Source organism: Crocuta crocuta, unplaced genomic scaffold (genome assembly GCF_008692635.1).
Source record: "Crocuta crocuta isolate KB4526 unplaced genomic scaffold, BGI_CrCroc_1.0 scaffold219, whole genome shotgun sequence".
NCBI classification, from domain to species: domain Eukaryota; kingdom Metazoa; phylum Chordata; class Mammalia; order Carnivora; family Hyaenidae; genus Crocuta; species Crocuta crocuta.
The window spans coordinates 3,648,102-3,672,680 of NW_027551572.1; the positions used below are offsets into that span (position 1 = coordinate 3,648,102).

The 24,579-nt window shown below is 37.0% G+C and overlaps 1 protein-coding gene across 1 annotated transcript in view; it reads right to left on the reverse strand.

The window, feature by feature from the left end:
* LRP2 (LDL receptor related protein 2) overlaps positions 1-24,579 on the reverse strand; it is a 195,441-nt gene that overhangs the window by 70,347 nt on the left and 100,515 nt on the right. The window contains exons 26-37 of the mRNA XM_077751078.1: positions 24,192-24,440; positions 22,993-23,204; positions 22,000-22,184; positions 20,041-20,269; positions 18,860-19,037; positions 17,055-17,183; positions 11,296-11,462; positions 10,181-10,324; positions 6,188-6,297; positions 4,259-4,436; positions 1,869-2,082; positions 362-595 (exon numbers count right to left, since the gene is read on the reverse strand). Coding sequence (XP_077607204.1) covers positions 362-595; positions 1,869-2,082; positions 4,259-4,436; positions 6,188-6,297; positions 10,181-10,324; positions 11,296-11,462; positions 17,055-17,183; positions 18,860-19,037; positions 20,041-20,269; positions 22,000-22,184; positions 22,993-23,204; positions 24,192-24,440 — 2,229 coding nt within the window. The remainder of the gene's footprint in view (positions 1-361; positions 596-1,868; positions 2,083-4,258; positions 4,437-6,187; positions 6,298-10,180; positions 10,325-11,295; positions 11,463-17,054; positions 17,184-18,859; positions 19,038-20,040; positions 20,270-21,999; positions 22,185-22,992; positions 23,205-24,191; positions 24,441-24,579) is intronic.

Sequence of the window (24,579 nt, forward strand, 5' to 3'; positions counted from 1 at the left end):
GTAGTAGAACCTTGACCCTAAATCTCCATTTACTGTTCTAAACACCAACTCTGTAATACTTCTAGCAATCTCATTCTACATTCTATCTTTCTCTAGTCTTGTCATTCTCAGTGTGGTCCATGGACCAATGACATCAGGTGACTTGGGAACTTTTAGTAATGTAGATTCTCTGGCCCTAGTCCAACCTACGAAATGGGATCTCCAACTCTGATGCACACTAATGTCTGAGAATCATTCAAGGCAGAGCCAGTTTATTTCAAGAGAAACCTTCATTACATGCTGAATCCAAACATGAAGAAACGCTTTATGGCACCAAGAATTCAACATGGCACAAATCTTACTTATATTGAAGTTAGCATACCTTGGGCCGCCACTGGCACCATGGCTTCTGAGTGATCTGAAAATTCCAAGCTAAAGCCTCTGATTGTAGACAGCATTGAAACAACAAGGAAAGAGCTATATGGAGAGCAGGTCCGATTATCAGGATTGAGTTTCATTCCCGTGGCACAGGCACATGAGAACAATCTCCCTGGTAAAGGCAGGCAAATCTGCTGACAGGCATTCACATTGTTGCTACAGCCATTGTAGGATGTGCCTAAATGAAATCAAAATTGGGTTATAACTTTTGACCTCACATACTTACCACTCCACCTCAAATATTTTATACTGGGTCAAACAATTCATTATAAAAATCAAAAACAAAATACAATACCTGGGTTAACAACATAAAAACAACACTGAAGAAACTGTATCTTAAACAACTAACATATAACCACAACTATGGTTTAATAGAGAATCGAGCATCAATGGTTTTTCTTCCACAAATCATATAAGAATTAGAGAGGTCAGTATGCAAATTCTAATTCTTTTCACCATTTCAATCTAGGTACTGGCATTTAAAATTACATCAGTTTAATTATATGATCAACAATGTGATGGGCTTTTGATTTACAATATTTTTTCCCATGCAATAAAAAGAAATGCCAAGTGGAAAACCTAGGTTATAGACAGCAAACAAACCATGTGACAACCTTCAGTTAGAGACTAAAAGCCATAAAATATGTCAAAATGTTAAAAAAATAATCTCTATATCAAAATGCTAATCTAAGGGGCAAATCAAAAATTACATTATCTATAGAAAAAATGTTAAAATCAACAAGTATTCCTTTTAAGATGAAAAATTCTATTCTGTTAACACTTTCCTGGCAGATCCAACAAATGTTTACTGACCACCTTCAATGTGCCAGGAACTTGTCTAGTTACTATACATAAAGCAAGAAACAGGACAGACAAAATGTCTATCCTTAGAGAGGTTACATTCTTTTTAATTTTTTTCACTGTTTATTTTTGAGAGAAGGAGACAGAGTGCAAGTGAGGGTGGGGCAGAGAAAGAAGGAGACACAGAATCAGAAGCAGGCTCCAGGCTCTGGGCTGTCCACACACAGCCCAATGCAGGGCTCGAACTCATGAAATACAAGATCATGACATGAGCCCAAGTCAATGCCTAACCACCAACTAAGCCACCAAGGAGCCCTGGGAGGTTATATTCTAATGAGTAACACAGACAACAAACTGATAGATAATATGTCAGGGACTGCTGTGAAGCAAAAGGAAAGTAATGAGTGATGAAGAATGGGAATAAGCTTATTCTGAAATCAATCTGGCCTTCTGAATGCCTAGTCTTTGACAATTAGCCAAGTTTATGATAGGGCTATCATTTTTCAAATATTTGGGGTAATTTCAATTTCCATGCATGTGTATGTATATAGGTCTGTGTGTGGGTGTGTGTTTTTATATGTAAGCATGTAGCTGTGTGGAATATGCATCATACATTCGTGAATATGTAGGTTTAAGTGACAAATACTTACTGTATCTGTGATAAACTCGGAGACCCCTCAAGTTTGGAATATTCTGTCTCAAGACTATTTTGTCGCCCCCAGTGTTCTTGTCAACTCTTTCAATGACCTCATAGTCTTCATCAGTGTAATAAAGGTAAGAACCATAGACAGCAACTCCCCAGGGACGGGAAAGATGGTTTACCAGGATCATTCGATTTGTACCATCCACGTTTCCTCTTTCAATCTAAAAGATCAGAATTGTTGTCACTGACTGATACATGGTGAAACAAGAGACACATTTAAAACTAACATTCTCTTAATAATAATACCTCACATCTACATCCTTTACAGAGATTTTTCCTATTTGTTTTCTGATTTGATATTCACAATTATGTTGAGCAATAGATGAAGCCATTGTCATTATGCCTATTTTGTTGGTAATGAAGTTGGAGCTCAAGTAAGTCAACCAACTTTCTCAGATGGCATGGTGAAGGAAAAGGAACTAAACCTCATTAGGCTCTGCATGTAATATTCCAGACAAGGATACACATTCAATGTGTATTACCCAGGAGTATCAACCATTACCCAGGAGTTGACTGGCTCTTCATTTAACGTCTTCACCAACAATTTCTGCAACGGGAACAGAATACATGCTCCACTCAATGGCAGGATAACAAGATTTCAATGGGGTAAAGGGTAATGGTGTTATATTAGAAGAGCTAACAAGTCTTAGTGAAAATGACTCTGGAAAACTGGAAAAGAGCTCACAAAAATGAAGTTCCTAATGAGAAATGACAAGTTGTCTGCTTTTGGAAGAAAAATAAAATGTGGACATAGCTGGTTTGATTTCATTCCAGAAACTTGTCTCAAGTGCCTCCTGTGTGCCAGGATTTGAACTGAGTACACTGGTGAGAGCGACAAATGAGGTTTGGCTCACTGCCTTGCTTGACAGGGAATCCAGCAGTTATAAGAGCAGATTATGTCCTAGAGTGACAGAAATTCCAGAAAGCTATAGCACAGGAAAGCTAAGCTTAGAGGGGAGCTTTGAAGGAGTGACCAGCACCAGATTAGCTGACCACTCTCAGGTGAAGTGTTTGGAGCTACTCCTATAGGCTGAGCAGTGACCAAACCTATTTTCTGGTTTTATGAAGGTAACAGGTCTCCATCATAAAAGCAAGGTTTATTAATGACAGCTGTCATCCACTCAAAGCTAGATAGAAAGGGCTCAGATGATGGAGGTGGCAGAAAAAGGTAGAACATGAGAAAAGGGACAGAGGACAAATTGTCAGGATTTTGTAATAGTTAAATATGGACAGACTTAGTAGAGTAAGGGGAAACATGAGGGCTCTGACTTGGGAGAAAAGATGGAAAGTCACACAACTAACAAGCTCACACAGTCAGGAGGGCAGAGCAGATGCAGGAAGGGAGAAAGTTGGTGGGTCACTGTCTGAGACAGGCTAACAGGCTAACAGGCTAAGTCGTCCCAGAAATTATACCATGGGAAAAGAGCTCCTTCATCATTGCACAAGGCATCTGTAAAGTGCTTTTAAAACATCACTACTTCTTCTTCATCCTCAAAGTTTATCACAATGATAAGTACATACTAGGAATTAAATTAGCATTTGTTGAACTGATAATGAACTGAAAACCAAACCTATTGCACAATATTATGGAGAACACCAACATCAAAACCAGATCTGAAGTCACTACTATTTAAAAGGCAAGGAAAAGACTAGCATACATTCAATTCAATATCCATCGCAACATTCTAATTGATGAAGTTATTATTGAGCACCTTCTGTGTGCCTAGTCCCAGCTCAACTGCGTAAGCACAACAGTGATGATCAAATATTATTTCTGCGAGTGAATGGAATTATTGTTTCTGCTTCTTATGGCAGAATATAATGAACTCAACCCTGGGCTTTAAAATTATCTCTATAGGAGTTTTCTTATATGTGCCAACCATATTAAGACATTAGAAAATAACATGTGCCTAGGAGGAGATGCTATGCTCAGAAACTTGGTATATACATTTTTTCCTTCAGTCTCTACAAATTGGAGAGCCTAGAGAACTTGCAAAGAAAAGCACTAAAATCACTAAAACAGGAAAGAAATGGTTCTATTAGGACAAGTAAGAAATGTGAAATGGAAATATTTGACCTTGGAAAAAAAAAAAAAGGATGATAAAAATGGCAATGAACATTATTCTGTAAAGCACTACGCACATAGAAGAAAATACTGGACTTGAAAGTATTCAACTATGGCAATATTTACTCTAGGGAAAAAAGTCATTGGGAGAAAGGGCAATAAAACACTGCTCCATGTGGCCAAGTGAGATTGTTCAGGAAACCCAGCCACACAAGGAACAATCAGTATCAGCTATACAAGCTCAGCAATAAAGACCAGTAGGCTGTGCATACCACTCCCGTGCTGGTGACAGCCCAATAGAGTTTCTGCTCTGTAATATCAAGGGTGATAAGCTCCACGTGTTCAAGGTTCCCAGTGAAGAGAACTTTTGGAAATGTGCCATCCATGTTAGCACTTGCAATCTTGGCAGGAACACCACTGTCCGTTCCTTGGTCCGACCAGTACAGTTTCCTACAACCATGAAACAACACCGGCATTTAATAAAACAGTTTCATTAAATATTTAAATGAAAAAAAAGTTATTTATTGCCCTTAAGATGTGCACAAGTCAATGGAGGAAGTCTGAATCATTAATATCTTGTGACATACAATGTGGTGATGTACTTAACCAGTGTTCTATCCTAATTCTTTTTGGGGTAGGATGCTAGCACCTTACATTGGTAGGGGATATTTTACCTTGGTCAGACAAGTTGGAAGCTTATGTTGTGACTGACTAAGAAAGAGCCTACATCAATGGTCAATCCCTTTCAAAGAATCACGTACTGTGCAGTGCCCTGGGAAGGACAAAGCTGATGTAAAAGTTGTTCAAGTACCTCCCTGCTCACCTCTCAGGCCTGCTATCTAATTCTCCAAAGCATCATCTAGCACAAGACCAGCTACTTTCTCTTCTGATTTCTGTGATGAAAAAAATATTACACACAAACGCTAATTGCCACACAGAATTGCCAAATCCATGATATACAAAATTTCATTAAAATATATGACGGGTTGCTTTCTATTTCCACTGGAGACATAGCTTCTAGATTTGAATCTAAGTTTCCATTCCTTTCTATCTCAACTGCTGCCATAGCCCCATGAGACAATCCTCTTACACTCTTTCCCCACAAGTCTTCAAACCCCTTCATTCTGATCTTTATTTGCATACCTCTTAGCATGAGGCTCATCTTCAAGTCTAAACTTCCCTACTGCTAAGTTCTCAAGCTCTGACATTCTCTGCTTCAACTAAACACTCCAATCTCTTCCTGAGTCAGTTCAACCTTAAAACTTGCCTGAGCTTCCAAAACTTCAGTCGATCTCTGCCTGCACCACATACATAACTGTTTTAGCAACATCCTTATTTATTCTCTTCATCTCCCATTGTGCCTACCTTGCTAACAACTAGACCCAAGTTCCTGTCATAATTTTCTTTCTTTTCTCAAATTCTGGGCTATCAAAAGTTTGCTGGACAAACTCAAGTCTCTTGTGAATTCTGAGTTCCTTAAAAATGTAAGCTACCTCATCTTAGCTGAGAACTCTCCTCCCCACCTGAACACTTTCTCCTAATTGGTCTCCCTGCCCCTGGCCTCTTCCACTCTGAGCCTGACCCATCTTTCTGAAATAAAAATTTGATTCTATCATTCTCTTCCTCCAAAATCCCAGCTGACTCTTTCTTTCTCAAAAGAAAAAAGTGCAACTCCTTAGCAAGATGACATTAAAGTCCTTTCAGGATTTTTCCCCAAATACCTTTAGCTTCCATCTTGTCAACTATCACTGACCTCTATGCCTCTGGCTTCAGCCCTTTACACAGTCATGCTAATTGCCGTGATGCTTCTGCGCCTTCCTGCTCTCTTGGCCTCAAGTACCAAACCCTTTCTCCACCCATAGGAAATCTTCTCAAGTTCAATTTCAGATGTTATCTAGCTCCTTAAACCTTTCCACACTCACTCAAAATCAGACTGTATTCTTAATTGCTATAATTCAATTTTTAAATGACTAAAATTACTGTTGCTAATTTAAAGAACATAGAACAAAACACGTATTTACATCCTTTATGTTAGATAACAACTGGAGCTGTTTCTATTTCTCACTGAGATCTGTATTTTTCAAAAGGTTGGCATATGAAATCAGAAAAGGCCCTAAGTTTGAAATCTTCCATTTTATCAGGTCACAACTTTAACAAGAATGGTGCTACATAGAGCACATGTGTCATTTATGAACACTCACCCGTTAGCAGGGTCAACTGTTATGCCAACTGGCATACCAACTCCAAGAGCCGTCCCGTCGTTGGTCATCAGGGTTTTTCTGTATCTGACATCTCCCCGGAGTTTCAAAACCTATAGCATAAAGTCACTTATTAAAACTGAGTTTCAAAAGGGGAAACAAAGAAGGCTGAGATGAAGGAGAACTTACACACACAAATTCCAAAGCCCAATTAGAGATGAATGGGAGGGTTTGTGGAGATTCAGATAATCCCTAATTGCATTTTAGGGCTATGAGGAAATCAGCTCAATAGAAAATGAGTAAGAAAAGCAAAATCACCTCTCAAATTCCTATGGATAAGAGATGAATTCAAATGGGTGAACATACAGAATCACTGCCTCATAGAAGCTACTAACATGCCTTCAGAAAAAGATACAGGAAAATTCTGGAAGACCAGTGGAAACCCCACAGGTCTCCTGCAACCCAGTGACTTGGCCAAGTCACCCATCACTGACCAACCAGTCCAAATTTCCTCAGAGCTAAAGTGAATTCTGTGCCCAAGTTAACAGCCTAAGTTAAAGCAAAAGAGTTCAAATCCTTGCCCATTTAGATCTGATTGAGACAAGTAAATTCACCTGTCTGAACTTGATTTATTAATGAAGTGTGGATGATAATTGCATATTGTGCATAGAACTAAGAGATAATACATGTAAAGCATTTAACACAGCACCTAGTACAAGAGTGTATCCTATTTTGTTTATTGATCCATTTATTGAATATTTATTATGCAGCAGGCATTATACTAAACATTGTTGGATTGAATCCTCACAACTGTGATGTGAGATAGATACCCACATTACAGATGATGAAAGAGGCCTATGGACATTTAGTGGCTATCTTGAAATTGCCCATTTTTAATTATTACTGCTATAATTGCTAAAACTGATGTCAATAGTATTCTGAAACATCACAAAAAATATGTATTACTAGACTATAAGTAGTTTCTTATAGGAACAAGGCTATTCTAATCTGTACTTGAAACAGTTTGAGAGGAGAAACACCTAGTAAGAAATGAGAAAATATATATTGATTGTTTATTTACACAAAGGCTTTTCTATAAAGTGCTTTTTAATGCAAATAGATTGTGTATCAGTGTTTGGTTTTGGTTTTGGTTTTGAGAGAGAGAGAGAGAGAACACATGAACAGGGGAAGGGCAAAGGAGAAAGAGAATGTTAAGCAAACTCCACACCCAGGCTCAATCTCATGATCTGCGCTGAAATCAAGAGTCACTGATTGAGCCACCCACAGACCCATGGTCTTTATGTTTCTATCTTTTCCCTCATTCTGTCTCTTTATGTATTTTTTTCCTCTCTCCTTCTCTTCCTACCACACACACACACACACACACACACCCCTCTTTAATCCCTCACTCTTCTCTCTAAATTTTCCTCTCTCCTGTCTGGTGTCTTTCTTTTTTTAAAATTTGCCTCTTTCCACCAAAATTTCTCTCCTTTTCTTAAGCTTAAGGATCTCTTTATTTCAAAGGAAAGTTATTTTCCTTTATTTAGGATATATCAAGTTCTCTCTCACACAATTATTCTGTACACTTCTTTGCAGCAGCAAAATTGAATGGGCACACAGCTACCCCTAGTGGAAAACACTTATTCAGTATTTGTCTTATTTTCAAATTTGAATTAAATAGGAGTAACTCTTATTCTGAAAGGATATTATTCAGGTAAACAGTATGTGAACAGTATTTCTGTGCCCTTAAGCAATATAACATTCACCTAAGTCACCACTGATATCACCAAAGGAGAAAAACAATTAAAACACACACACACACACACACACAGGACAATTTACTTTTGGATCATTATTTTCATAGGCTGTCTGTGGAAAAGGGGGAAAGGACTCTTTATAGTCACAGGATACCTTAGTGTCGAGAAGTACTTTTAGTTACTGAGATATAATCCCATTTTTCAGATACAGAAGCTGAGGCTCAGAAAAGTTAAGTAATTTGTTCAGTATCAAATATCCTGTGAGTAGAGGAAATACAGTGCTGTCCTCAATGACAAAATGCATTTTCAAGTCTCAGAGTCTTTATCAAGTGCTTTCCTCTGCCAGGATGTCTTTTCCCTACTTCTTCACTTGGCAGCCATAAATATTGGCTCTCTTTCAAGAGGCAGCTCACAAGTCACTGATTCTCCTGCCATTCATTCTCCCCCCAACACTTTCACTTCTGCCCCTAGTCACAAAACACTTTATAGTCACGGCTCATATCACACTTAGCACACTGGAAGAAAGCTATTTGTTTTTATGTCTAGCTCTCAGAGAGTGAACTACTTAAAAGCAGAAAAAAATATTTTACTCATCTTTGAATATCCAGGACTAACAATAGGACAGATCCATTTACTAGCATTTGTTCAATGAATGAGCCAGACTCAAAGCAGGTCTTTCGACTCCAAAGAAAATTATCTTTCTTCTGTGCCTGACTGCATTGGGGCACAGTTACAAACTTTACGTTTATATGATTACAGTGGCCTTACCAAGATACACATTTGTGCACACTCACGCACTCAGTTATCCATCAAGTGGGTGCCTTGTCATTGTACCTAATACTTATGGAGGAAACATGTCCTCTGCTTTTGGAAAACAATCAGTGTACAAAGGAAGACCTCTGTTTACAAAGCAAGAGACCAAAAGACAGAGTAAGAACATATTCATTGTCATTCAGAATGAAGACAGCCCTGTGCCAAGCAGACACTAGAGCTGTGTTTGGAATTAAGGGTTTTCGGCAGTCAGTCAATTGTGCCAATGTTTTGACGGGAGAGTGATATTTTTAGTTGAGATTATGAAAAATCACCTTTTGTCACTGTCAAAGGGGGTTAAAGCAGGCTGGACTGCTAGAATTATCATTTATAACAAGGCAAAGTCAGAACACTTCCTGGGAATCAAGGCAGTGAAGCTGACTGTTTAAGCCAATTTCTAAAATTATGTAAAATTCAGGAGCTTATCTAAATAACAAAGGGTTTGAACCAGATGGGCCTTCAAGAATCCCCTCATGTTAAGAGCTGATGATTTTACATGGCTTGAGAAAACTGGGAAGTTAGCATTTGTGCAAATTGCAAATTCCTCTCTTAATTGTGTTGTTTGCCCTTGGGAATGTTGAGAGGATTAAAAGAGATCCTATTTGTAGAAGACTTTTGTACACTATAACCAATGTTCTGACCAATCTGCTCAAACTTCACCACTTAGCTGCTACGTGCCTTCCTCACCTTCAGCATCTCCCTTTCTGAATACCCTGTAGAGCTGGCGCCTCACATAGTCCTAACTGCCCTTCCCACAAGACCCTCCCTTTGCTTTAGAAATTTTCACTTTCAAAATTATTATGGATTAATAACCTTGTCCCAGAATGGTAACAAACCAATACTAGTTGAATTACCTTTGATTTGCGTCATGTGATTGCATACCTGTGTCTCATCTAGAATTTCTTCTGGGAATTAGAGTAAAAAGAACACTTATCGCACCGAGGAAAAGTATCAAAGGATTTAGAATCAAGTTTCTACTTTCTGTTTCACTGTTAGAAAATCTGTATTGGAGCCATAGAAAGATTTCCATCTTAGAACACAGGTAACCTATCAGTTTGGTTTGGGACTGAAATAGCATTACAGACTTGATGAAGAAAGATAGCGGAAATCTCCTGCCTATTATATTCTTCCATGCCTAATGCTGAATTCCTATTTAAACTATTTTTACAAATTATCTAAAATCCTTTTATATAAAAAAGTTAGTATTAATGCTTAGAAAGAAAACAAAATAGGGCAGTAGAAAGTTCCAATAATTTATTTCTAAGGTGCTTTTACTCTTTTGCTTCTAAGACTTCTAGTTAATATCGATAGCTACTCTTTTGCTTCTGCTTAAAAATAATTTCAAAAATCAATGAGACCATTTCCTGAGAATAGATTATACATGCATCAAAAACTAGTGTTTGTGTAGCTAGTATTATGGAATCATTACCTCAATTGACAGAGTAGCAGGATTGGTATAATATAAGTTTTTTGATATCCAATCCAAGGCCAGGCTCATGGAAGAACCCAACCTAGACAGAGAAACTAATACTGTCCTGTTGGTGCCATCTATCTTCACTCTGTGAATTTCACCCTGGAAAGAAGGACAAGGAGAGGTGAGCTGTTTCAAAGAAGACCACAGGTTCTACAAGGAAGCATGTTCTTCACCATTGCCTGCTGCTATATTTCCTGAACACCCCTCACACCTGGAGGAAAGGCAAAGGTTCAACGCCATTGGGTGGGCTCACTGCGTATAATACTAACACCAGCAACACTTCAATATGTCATTAAAAAATTATTTTTAAGTGTGTCAGAGCACAATGCAAGACATATCATTCGGGTTGCCTCTGATATTGGCTACGGAGATTTATTTCTTAACTACCACAGGCCATAGTCATAAAAATAACCCATCTCATAAATGAAAATCAGAAGGCCAGAAGCATATTGTACATAGAGGTCACAAGCCTCAAACACAAAGATCATCCCTCTCTTCCTCATTTGTAATCTCTTTGCCCCTTCCCTCCTCAGAGCTTTCTCCTCTAAAGGGTGAGCTCCAACCGAAAGGGAACTGAAGGAGGGCTCTTTTTACCCTGGAGGAAAAGGTGCTGATGAAGATCCCAGCAGCCACATCAAATGCTTTCCTGGAATTCCTTCAGAGAACTATTGCTTCTTGTCTTGAATGATGATCATTTTTATGATCATCTAGTATCTTCTATTAGCTCAAAACTCCTTAAGAGCAATCTTTGTTACCACTTCTTGGTGTATTTTCTACAGTTGGGAGTAGCTAGTTTGGTGCAGAACAAATAGTAGGCACTTAATAATTACTTGCTGAATGAATAAATGAATAAAATCCAAAAGCTTAAATGTGCTTATTATCTACTCTGCTCCAGGTCAGCCTCCTATTTACATCCTTTGCTGAATCAAAAAAAGCTTAGTAGTAAATTAATTTATTTCTGGACCATTTCCCTTTTATCCACCCAGCAAAAGTTTGCTTATAAGAAGGCATTAGTGTAGGTAGGCTCTTTGAAAACAAGTTATATACTTTGAATGTTATTCAACACTTACTGGATTCTCAACCCAATAGATGAACTGCTCTGAATAATCAAATTCAACATCATAACCGTTCATTATCCCTGCTATGGGAACCATAGCATCATTGCTCTTCACCTCGGGATTGAGGAAGAATCCAAAAATTATACTGTATCTTACAGTTACTAAGAAAGGTCGATCATCTGTGAAAATAGCAGATATCAGTCAAAATTATATCCTACTATTCCCAGACATTTAGAGTAATGGAAAGCAGTGGATTGTTACCATCTCATAGGACAAAATGCCATTGAAAGCTTTGCGGCAATAAATACCATACATGATACATATTTCATCAGACAATCCAGGGCCTTTGATTGGATTTCAACAGGTTGCTAGGTCACCAAACCTCCAACCCGAGAAACACTTCTGGACTTTCCCAAGGAAGATCAGTATTTACCTTGCTCTTCATGAATTAGTTACTTACACTGATAAAGCGTCCGTGTTTGTTAAATGTCACATTCTACACATAGATAAACCTAACTAATACTGAATTTAAAAAGAGAAAGAAAACATATAGACTATTCTTGGTGAATGGCAATTTATTAGTCTTAAGTGTGCTCAAAAAATAAAAACACTACCAAGTGTGGCCTGGTGTTTATTAGAGGTGAATTTTAATTACTAAATAAAGTCCAATTTATAATCTCCCCAATTGTTTTTTGATCAATGGCTGTCTTCCACACTAGATTCTAATTCCAAAAAGGTAGTGACTACGTCTGATTTACTCACGATTCTGTCCCAGAACCTTGCAGGTAATAGTTGCCAAATAAATGCTTGCTAACTAAATGAATGACCACATAAACAAATAAATGGATGGATGCATAAGTCAAAGTGTAAATAGTGTCTTCTAAAGTTCTCAAAAGTATCTGCATTTTGCAACTTAAACATTCTCAAAATACCTTATTCAAATTATCAATTCACTTAACCTCCTTAATAGATAATAAAAGGTCCTTTTCCTTTTTCCTGCTTTTTTTTTTTTTACTAAGCAGGTTCCAAGGTTTATTCACAAGACAAAGCCAACCACTGTAAAAGCAAAATACTTCAGTAAATAATCCACACATCTTCAGCCCATAGGAAAGCACAAAGTCATACTAGAAGTTGGTTTATAAGCTTCAAATATGGACTCTGGCCACTCAGGTTTGATAGTCTGATGCCTTTTCTCAGATTGGAGACTTGCTGGCCTGGCTAGGGACCAGAACTGATGACCAAGATCCCTAATCCCCACTCAGTGCAAAAGACATCGATACTCTCTGGCCATCTGTCTCCTCTTCTCTGGTCTAAGGGTTCTTTTTCACAGATAATGCCTTTATCCAAAAAACAAAAAACAAAAAACAAAAAAAATCTAAAATGAGGAAATCAAGAGTAAAGATGTATTTATAATTCTCTCATAAAAGGAAAACTGGAATGTGAGTTTTGTGTTATGAAGACATATATATATATATATATATAACATATACCCCATATTAAGCAAAATAGAAAATGATTATTCACTGCATAATTTTCATCTACTAAAAATGATGTTTTCATTATTTTTATAACCTGGACACTTTTCAGTGTTCAATGTATTTTTAAAGTTTATTTATTTATTGAGAGAAAGAAAATGTGAGTGGAGGAGAGCAGAGAGAGAGCGAGAGAGAGGATCCCAAGCAGGCTCTTTGCTGTCAGCACAGAGCCCAACATAGGACTCAGTCTCACAAACCTTGAGATCATGACCTGAGACAAAATCAAGAGTCAGATGCCCAACTGACTGAGCTACCCAGTTGCCCCTGGCTCTTAACTTCTTAACTTATTTTAACATCTCATTAACTTTTCCTTTTTCCTGTCATTTCAGTTACTAAAAATTACCTAACATTTATAAACTGAGTAAAAATTTAAAGCAAATAATGCAACTATTAATGCTTTATATTTTACAAAGTGCTACAATATACAGCATTTACTCTTTCCATTAAATCTGTGAAGAGGTTTTCAACTAAGGCCAATGAAACTTGCCAGGGCTAGTGAGATTCATCTGTCCTCTCCCAACTGCTCCACATCGCCTCTCTTCTGAACAAATGAAATAGCCATAATAATTGCCCCTATTTATTGAGAATAAGGGCCACATAGTATGCACTAAATATTCATTCACTTAATTTATCTCCCTGAAGCCTCTTGTTAGCCATCCCCACCCCCAGTTCTCAAATGAGGCACAAAGAAATTAAGCCATTTAACCAAAGTCACACAGCCAGGTCCTCAGACTCCAAAACTTATGTTCTTAATCACTACACAAAGTGAAGGCTGGGTACTAGTTCTTGAATATCAAATTACCACTCAATTCATTTGATTTAACATGCAGTAATAAAATGTGTAAGCTATATTAAGAGTTTAGATGTACCTTGAAATTATAATGAGATGTTTAATTATTGATTATACATTGTAAGTGTTCACTGGTGCAGTAAAAACAAGAAAATTCCCCAATTTCACAGGATAAATTGTAAATTTTACTGACTCAAAACCTAACAATGCTCTTTTTAATGTGTAATTTTCTTTTTGCTTAATTGGAGGAATTCTCAATAAAGCACTGTTTAGGGACGAAAGAACTGCATTTCTCATCCATCAAACATGGGCTTTCTTGATTCTTCCCAGAAGCACTTCTCTCAAGTCCTACCCAGCTCTACTCCTTCGGCCTCTATTTCTTTGTCAGGCAATGTCTCAGGCCCTTGATCTGATCAGGTATATTGGAGAGGGCTTACCACTAGTGAACATTTATGGGCAATGAACCAGAGAGTGGGAGTCATTTAGTGCTACACTAGCAGAAAGTGAGAGCCTAGGCAAAGGATGATGCCAGAGAGAGTGCATGAAAAGTGCTCTGTGGGAAAGAAAAAAGGAGCGATTTGATGACACAATACAGCCATAAAGGAATAAATAGGTGGAAAACACAGGAATGAAGAAGGAGCAAGAAAGAATATTGGAGGGCTTCACTGAAAATTTCCTGAGTGCTAGTATGTGCCACAGGCAACGAACAAATATCAATGAATCAGGTGGAGGCTTAATCTGCAAGGAACTTTGAGTCTATAGAACAAGGCAGTTCAGAAGGAGGTGATATTTTAAGACATCTTAACATAGTATGTCTCAAAAAATGAAATTTGGCCATTTGTAGCAACATGGATGGAACTAGAGGGTGTTATGCTGAGCGAAATAAGTCAGGCAAAGGACAGATACCATATGTTTGCACATATAGGTGGATTAGGAAGAAGTTAACGGAGGATGAAGTGGGAGAAGAAGGGGAAAAATAGTTGGGGAGAGGGAAGGAGGCAAACCATGAGAGACTCTTAAATGCTGAAAACAAACTGAGGGCTGAGAGGGAGTGTGGGATAGGGGAAGGGAGGTGATGGGCATGGAGGAGGGCACTTGTTGGGATGAGCACTGGGTATTATATGGAAACCAACTGGACAATAAACTATAAAAGAAACTCAAGTCTTTTGAAGTTAAAAATCGTATATTTATATTTATTCTTTATATCATGATCCCATTAAGATTCGTCTTAGCAGGGCAGAGAGGTAAAGAGAAAGCAGCTGGTAATGAGAAGTTTATGTTGTAATTGAAGAGCAATGTTTACTACTTCCTAGTTAGGTTCTCCTTAACTCAGACTTTGCACTAACTGATCAGCACCTCAAGCTTTCTAACAGTGTGTGCAAGGAGTGTGTTCTTCTTATGTGGCACTTAATGACTGAGACGATTGCCTTCTGTCTCTCTCACAATGAAGCGGAAGCCTATTTTGGATTGGAGGTTGTTTATTGTAGAAGATGCTGGAGCAATGTTTTGGTTTGCTTTTTTGGTTCTTGTTCATTTGTTTTTGGCATTGTGGAGGTGGAGAACATATTTTTGAAAGAATAAAAAGCTATTTCATACAGAAAAAGTTCTTGGCTTAAAATTTTATGTCATAAAATTAGGAAAAAAGAAATATCTCATAATTCCCTTACTCAACTGTAACCACTATTGGCGCTTATGTGTGTTCTCTTCCAGGTCTTTTTAATGCATATTTTTACATGGCCAGTAGTGAACAGTATCTGCTTTTCACTTAACCTTATCGCATCAGCAGTTCCAAAGATATTCCAGACACTTAGTAAACAATATTTTAAAAGCTATGTAACCCGTAAATCAAGTAAAATGTTTTCATCTATAAATGTTAACAAGCTTCTAAACTTCTGATTGAGAAAATAATGTGCACCTCTTTTTCTTCGTTAACATATATTGGCATTCAGTTACCCCCCAAGTGGTACTCAGAAATCAGTTGAACAGTGCTAAAAAAGTTCCACCCTAGTAAAGTCAATCAATGGAAAACCACTAGTGGAATTATTTGTGAAATAACAAAAGCTACTATTTAGATATCAATCACCATCAGATAGTAATATTGATTACACCAATCCCCAATGCACAGTTCAACAACCTTGGCATGGTGAAAGAATGCTTTGTATCCAAAATGTCTGCAGCCCAGTTTAATCTTCTGCTGAGAGACTCTGAGGACACACTAAATTAAACAGTGTCAACAAGGATTAGGTGCATAATAAGTCTCTGAAGAAAAATGGCAAATGCCAATCCCTTTGTAAGCACTACCAATAATTAAAATCTTTCATCATGAAAGTATCATTGCAAAATATTATACCTAGATGGAATTCAATTTTCAGGAAGCCTACATCTGCAAAATCTGTAAACACCATTAATTTCCTGGATTCAGCAAAAATTTTCCACTTGAATAATAACTTTCCCTCTAGATTAAGATTCTGTTTTCTCTTAGCTTAAGGATTTTGTATCATTAAATATTTTAACTTTCTGCAACCACTTTTGTCAGTACCAAAATATTCACGAACTAAATTCAAAGAGCTTAAATTTAGAATAACTCTCTAGATTTTTAAGCAAAGGTAAATATTTTTAAAAAGATTATTATTGGAGGCAACTGGATGAATCAGTCAGTTGAACATCCAACTCTTCTTTTAGGCTCAGGTCATGATTTTGCCCCACTTTGTGCTCTGCGTTGACAGCATTAAGCCTTCTTGGGGTTCTCCCCACCCCGTACCTCTCTCTCTCTTTCTCTCTCTGCCCATTCTCTGCTCACACACACTATCTCTATAAACATTAAAAACACTTTATTTTATATATTTTACATATTCCAGAAGAAATCTGTTTTGTGTATTGACTGTATCTTTCCCTTTTGTTCTCACTCCCTAATAATAATAATTGTCCACATACATTTCTATCAACACAGTAAAGTATCTTGGATGAGATGAAGATCAAATTGCTCAAATAATCACTTAACAATCTTTCATACAAAGAAAACTTTCATTTCTAAAATACCAAATATTAAAGTTACTGAAATTGGGATCAGAAGGCCTATGCTAGAACACTCATCACTATTAGTTACAACAATACAAATGAGAGAAGGAAGCCATACTCAAGTGTTAAAAATTCTTACTCCTTAACTGCAGAATTGGGAGGTTTCCATTATCACCACTTGTCTAACTATAACCAGGTAAGAGAAAACATGAATCACATGCACACATAATAAGAGCTTTATATACAGAAACTATATTACAACTGAGGTGCTCAATTAAATCACCTCATATGGCATATGTACTCAAGAGACTTGCTGAATCAAAGGGAACACAGCACACATTCCATGAGCAAGTGGCTTAGAGCTTACACCACTCTGCTAAACCAAGGCAGACTCTGCCTTCAGGGCACACTTAAAGGGCATACAGTACCTCTCAAGCAAGACACAGAATCATAAGAAAGAGTCCATCCTGAGGGACAAACACAAGAATAAAGGCGTGGCCTCTGTGAGGAAAGCAAGCATAGATGTCTGCAGGAGGAAGAAGCACAGGAATTTTCACCTGTAATGGAAAAAGAAAAGAAAACATTGGTTAATGGAAAACCTCCCATATTAAGGTGAACAGAATGAATTAATAAATAAAATGTAGTGTGTACACACACACACACACAATGTCATAACTATGTATAATGGTGGATATTCACTAATCTTATTGTCATGATCATTTCATAATATATACATTTAACAAATCATTGTGTTGTGCATCTAAAAATAATATGTCAAATTTATCTCAATGTAAGTAAATAAATAAATTTTGAAGTAGGCATATAGCCATACTGTTATTTTCCACCCAGGGACTTCCAGTAAAGGCACAAGTAGATTAAGTTACCTATGTTGGTTTGGTTTTTTCCCTAAACTATTTTACTCTTCTCTATCATCATGCTTTCAACACAAAATTCATAAGAGGAATAAGAGGGAGGAATGACTTCACCAAGGTCACAGACTAATCCTGTCTATAACCAGATTATGAACAAATAGCTACTGAGTAACCCAAAGCTTAGTAACAGAAATACAATCCCAAATAACATGTGTTTCCTTGCCTGAGCTAAAAGAGATCTTTTTACATTAAATGAAATAAATGTGCATGTTCCCTTTCTGACCTTGACATTTATCCACTATTGTCCAAATTTTGGTTAGATAGTAATCTTTAATTTTTCTATTGATATCTTGGTGTGTCTCTGCTTTTTAAAATAAAGGAATCTGTGGGCATCCCAGGCTCAAAGGATGTCCTCTAGATCTTATATGTTCTTATTATATACATTGTATTAGATCATTAAACTATTCATTATTCATTCACTAAAAAAACTTTCCATATGCTGTAAGCACTATGCTAACCATGGAAAATACTGTAAGCATGGAGGCAGCTATTCTTAAAAAAAGGGAAATAGAACTAAATTTATAAACTCATCCTGCAATTTCAGGATATGAAGGTAAAGAGCAAATGAATTATGAGAAGGATAGGCTATTTTAGATAGGGTGATCAAGGGCCACCAAGAAGCATTTGAGAGAATCCCAAATGACATAAAGGAGACACTCAAGCAGATATCTGGAGAAGGGGTGTTCCAGGGGTGTTCTAGTACAAGTTTAGAAGTAGGAAGTAGCCTGGTGTGCTTCTGGACCAAAATGAAGTCCAGCATGGTAAGAGTAAAGGGACAAAGAAACAAGGAAGAAGGCCAGATTCTGAAACGTGATGGGTTTTAAGGGAGAAGATTAAGTAAATATTAAGTGACTTAATCCTCTTCCCACCAGAGAGAACACCAAATTTTTAAATCATCTAGCCATACACACATCTAGGATGTGTGGAATACATCACATCTACACCCAGGATAACTTGGGATACAGCTGCAGCACACCTAGAGGGCACTGGCGCCATGAGTCCTAAGAAAAAGCTCCTTTACGCCACAGAATGGTTCTAAGGGACTATCCGGTCTATGCGGTATTTGTTAGCTGAGAAAATTGGGGTTTGGAAATTGTCACAGAGACAGGAGTCAACTGCAGAATATAATGACAAAATTTAGGTCTGTTGTTACATACAAGTTTTTAGTTGACTATGATAAATAAATGTAATGAAAATGTTAGGACTGTGGTGGTTAGTAAAGAAGAAAGGAAAACATATTGCACAAATAAGAATAAGTTCTTTCTAAGCTATTCCCAGGCAGGTGTCTCTGTATCACTTACTGTTAGGTTGTCTCACAGGATGAACTGCAACAATTCCCAGGGGCTGCTGAAGATTGCGAATTATGACTGAGTGGTTTCCACCATGCCACTTATTGGCTTGCAAAACCTGATTAATAGAACGGTCAGTCCAGTACACAGAGTCTTCAAAGACTGTTATGGCATAAGGATGTCGCAGAATCTGTGAAGCCAAAGAGAAAGATCAGATTTTGCCAAAAATCCAAGTAGAAATGTAGAATGTAGAAATGTAGAAAAGGATATCTTTTAGCATTTCATTATTTAAGACATAGGGAAGTCATTGTTGAAGAGACAGACAAAAAATACACTGCTTGGCCTGGAATTATCCCACGACAGCACTCAAAACACTCCCAACATATTTGTGTCACGTGCTCTTCATTTTTACTCTGGTTGTTACCCTCGGGATCCATTTTAGAAATGGAAGCAGCACCGGGGTGCAAAAAGTATGGTTGATTTATCTGGATCCCCTACTCTCAAGTCTTAGCCCCCTCCGCTATTAGCACTACTCTTTATCCAGTGCTATTTCTGCCACTACAGATTCACATAAATCTGATCGAGCCTACGTGCATACTTTCTGAAGGGAGAGGGGCCCTGCCAGGGTCCCTTAAAGCCATGGAACTATCCACAATGGCAATTTTAAATAATGGCTCTTTGCTACAATATATATTTTTTTTTATATTTTCCCATTTAACTTGTGAAAATAAATTCAGCATAATTTTCTAAATATTAGTAGAATTGTTGACTCAGTATGTTATACACCTGAAACTAATATGGCATTATATATCCATTATATTATAATTAAAAATGCAAAATATATAATAGGCTATGATTTAATTGAGAAAGCTAAATATAAACTATTAATTTTTGCTTAACACACTTTTTTAAATTATAGAAAAAACAGATTAGCCTCTACAGATCAACTAAATCACACAAACTACTAATCCTTCCCAAACACAGCACAATCTAACCATGAACTAGAATAAAAATATTTTTTTTCTGTTAGTAAGAAAAGATGGATTGGCCCTCACTCCTGTTGATATTTCCTGGATTGCCCTTGTAATTTCTAAGATACAAAAACTAATCTCTTTAGTTTTCTTGTTACTCTATTTGCTTTCTACAAAGCCGCTATTGTGGGTTTAGTGTAGTTTTCATCAATACCAACTTACCAAATCACTGGCTATCACCTGCCTCCGATGCTGTCCATTATAATCACAATAGTCTATATAATCAAGATAGGAATCTATGAAATAGAGCAATCTGTTGGGATAGTCAATTGTTATGCCACTGGGCCAGAAAATCTTGTCCTGAACAATGACAGTGCGCAAACTGCCATCCATGCTGGCTCGTTCAATACGAGGGTGACGGCCCCAGTCAGACCAGAACATTAAATGGTCACTGTGGAAAGAAATTAGTTACCAGTAAGAAAGGATATATTTCAATATGGAAAATAACTGCCATTTTAAGTCATATAATGTAAATAAAGTAATATAAAGTCAGTAATGTAACATCATATTTATGTTCTGCTTACAATAAATCATCTCTAGTTCAGAATATACAGAGTTTATTATTTCCTCTGAGTGTCACAAAGTAAAACTATAATCATAATGCAATCATAAGCCATCTGGGTGTTTATAAGATGTTCATAAAACATGCAGTACATTATGACAATGAAATGTCTCAATGCCTATTCATGTTTCTGTACAAACCACAAATAGTTGATCTAGAAATATCCATCTGGCCTTGTTTATCTACCCTGTCATTTTTTAAGATAAGAAAGTCAATTTCTTCATCATCAGATTCATCATAAATTTCACTAGTGTAATACTTGATAATATCTAGGAAGTCTGTATTGCATCAACCATAATTTGTCTAACTCATAATCCTACAGAAAAGAATTTTAGTTAGAGAATTTTAACTAAATTTAAGGAAAGAAGCCATCAAAGGTTTCTTAAACACATGTGAGAATTTCTTCTTCTCGTTAGGACCAGGGGGGCAAAAATTCTCTTCCTTTCATGACATAAAAGGGAGCTCTAATAAACATGAAACTAAAGCATGAAAATATTGCTGTCTTTGTTGTATAACCATGAGGTATAATGTTACAGCAAACTGGCCCATCTATGGAATACCACTGCATGCATTCATTTGAGACCTAATTATATAGTTCTATGGCAATCAATTCAATAATTGTATTATCAAGCCAATAAATCAATGTGTTCTTAAATTGAACAACCAATTGCTCTTATGTACTTTATGAAAAAGACTATACAGATAAAGGAAGGGTACCAATAACTACTTGGATGGTTACTATTTCTGTAGAAATGTTTATTTTTATTTTTTTTACTTTTATTTTTATTATTTTAAATAGTTTATTGTCAAGTTGGTTTCCATATAACACCCAGTGCTCATCCCCACAAGTGCCCTCCGCCATGCCCCTTCCCCTCCCCTCCTCCCCCATCAGTCCTCACTTTGTTATCAGCATTCAATAGCCAAAACATGGAAAGAGCCTAAGTGTTCATCAACTGATGAATGGATCAAGAAGATGTGGTTTCCTATAGGAGGATTAGGAGGAGCTTAACGGAGGACCATGGGGGAAAAGAAGGGGGGAAATGGTGGGGGAGAGGGAGAGAGGGAAAACATGAGAGAATCTTGATGAGAACAAACTGAGGACTGATGGGCATGGAGGAGGGCACTTGTGGGGATGAGCACTGGGTGTTATATGGAAACCAACTTGACAATAAACTTTTTGTAAAAAAAAGAAGATGCGCTTTACCTATACAATGGAATACTACATGGCAATGAGAAAGAATGAAATCTGGCCATGTGTAGCAACATGGATGGACCTTGAGGGTGTTATGCTGAGCGAAATAAGTCAGGCAGAGAAGGACAACTACCATATGTTTGCACGTATAGGAGGATTAGGAGGAACTTAACGGAGGAACAAGGGGGAGAAGAAGGGCGGAAATGGTGGGGGAAAGGGAGAGGCAAACCATGAGAGACTCTAGAAATGTTTAAACAAGGTTTCATTTAAAATTTTGAGATAGCACTTATCAGCCTCTTCATGCTATTATTGTTTTTCCCTTATAAACACATCAAGGCAATATAATTTTTTAAAAAAAGATTCTTACCTAATTCTGGGATCTAATGATAATCCCCTTGGATTTGATACATTATTACTAATCAGCACGGTCCTGTGACTTCCATCCAGTTTAGATACTTCAATTGTTCCCAGAGCATAGTCTGTCCAATAAAGATTGCGACCTACCCAATCTACCGCCATACTTTCAGTCAGAGTGGCACCAGTGTTAAGTATCTAAAGAAAAAAAGTGAATGAAGAGTGAATTCTAAGGAGAATGAATAAATTGAAATTACATAGATAATTTTATGAGTAGACTGAAGTTCTATGAAAATCTGGAATAAGACAACTAAATTTGTCCTATGATTGCTTGTAAGGATTGGAAAACATTGTCTTCCACCAAATCAACATAGGGCATTCCACAAAAAAATACTACATGTTGTAGAATTAAATACTCTGGGATAACTCTACCACTGGGTGAGTGTGTACTTTCATTTGGTTTCAAAGTTTTTGCATTTGAACAAAAGCTCTATCCATTCGCTAAATTGGCCACCCTATGAAACTTTATAACATTCACATTCCAAAATATCTTTATTGATTAAATGCCAACAATTACAAAATAAAAGTCCTAAGAGGCAGAGGAAACAACCATCAAGGGTCCAGAAACTGAAACTCCGGGAGATAGATTGAGAAATTAAACCTAAGGAAAAGCACCCCCTTAACTCCCCTACATTTTCCTCTGCTCTCATCCACTAGGGGGAAAAAAAAAACAAATTTAAAAGTTACATCAAAGACTTCCTGAAGTCTCTGAATTATGTGACCTGGAATTCAGAATTGTGGATCTACCTTCAGAGGTCACATTCTTATATAAAACATCCATATATTGGGAATTATGAAGGCCTGAGCCTCTGGGGTACAATGTGACCCAAAAGGAAAAATGAGAACTACCCAGGGTGAGGTAGGACCTGCTCTCATTGATGAGTAAAAGTAATAGTCCCAACATAGTAGGTCTAGTAAGACCATATATCAGTAGAAATGTACTTACTACTCTTCTATCTGTTCCATTTTGAAATGCACTCCAGATTTTACCCTGACCTCCATCAGACCAAAAGACACGGCCACTGATGGAATCAAAATCAAGAGCTGCAATGTGAGAACCATTCTGGATAATTGAAGAGATAGAGTGAAACTGGGAAGTGATATTGTCAGCAATAATTTGGTTCCGACTTGCCGCAAGTATCAACAGACTTTCAGATTCTGTCCAAGAAGAAAATGCAAAAATGTCAATGAATCTGGGAGCAACCACAATTAAAACATATCTTAAATATTTCATGCAATTCTTTTGATGACAGAAGGAAGACATAATTCCAAACCATAGTATTAAGGAAAGCAAATTCCTAAAAAACATTGTTTAATCACTTGGTTCATTATCTTAATAGTTAACTGATTTTCATGAGTATTTAAAATAAACTTTTTCCAAAATATCTTTCTTCCTTGAATATACTCCAGTGTTTGCCTAAATATCTAGAGCAAAGGACACTTGCATTCTTTCAGTTACTATTTGTTACTTCTGTACTTACTTTTGAATTTTGTTTATCTTCCTTCCTAGAATATGGGCTTCCTGATAGCAAGAATTATGTCTTAAATATTTTGTTTTGCTTGAGGCATTGAGCTGTGGCAGAGATTTCTAATTATCTCTCAGTATCTCTTCACTTCCTTTTTAGTAATAAATCATGCCCATGTTTTAGCATGGCGCACACCCTTCCGCCGCCCCTGGATGGTCTACCATTCAGCCTCCTACTTGAAAAAGAAACTATTTTGTCTTAATCTTCTTTATTTGGTGACTTTTGAAGTGAGGCAGCCAAATCAACATCTTAAAACCTAGTATAATCACTTTCACATAGTAGAAACTGTATTAGTATTGGCTGAATTCAATCAATTATATAAAATGCTTAAATATGATATAGAAATAATTTTTAAATAATATAAAAGCCATTGATATTTTAAGTAATAAAAAAATCATCTACCTACTTATATTTTAACCTCTATTTTCCAAAATATGCCAAGATTTTTATGAATATTAATTTATTTAATCTGCACAATAAACTGTGAATTAAGGAGGTTACCTAACCCATCCAGTAACATAACCCATCAACATTGTCCAATGCCTGCATGCAACATTTGAACTCGTGAGTGTGCTGTTACTCTGGCTAGAGGTAGTTCACTTTCAAGTTCAGTTATTACCTGTAACTTTGCAAGTCCTTCCATTAGTGTCTAACGTGTATTCTTTATCACACCAGCATCGGAATGAACCTCTCATATTGTAACAATGCTGACTACAAAAGCCTGGGACATCGCACTCAGACACGTCTTCACAGGTCTTAGAGTCATTCGCAAGAAAGTATCCTGGTGGGCATAAGCATTGAGCCCCATAGGGCCCCTGAACACACTGGTGAGTACAACCACCATTGAAATATGAGCAGCTATCCTGGTCTAGAATAAAGAAAGAAAAATCACAAAGGGAAAAATTCAGAAATCTTTGCCTTTTTTTTTTTTGGTTCACTCTGTTGTAATATTTGTCATACAGTCTTATGCCACCTTAGAGCTAAGAGCAGCTATTCACTTGGATGAG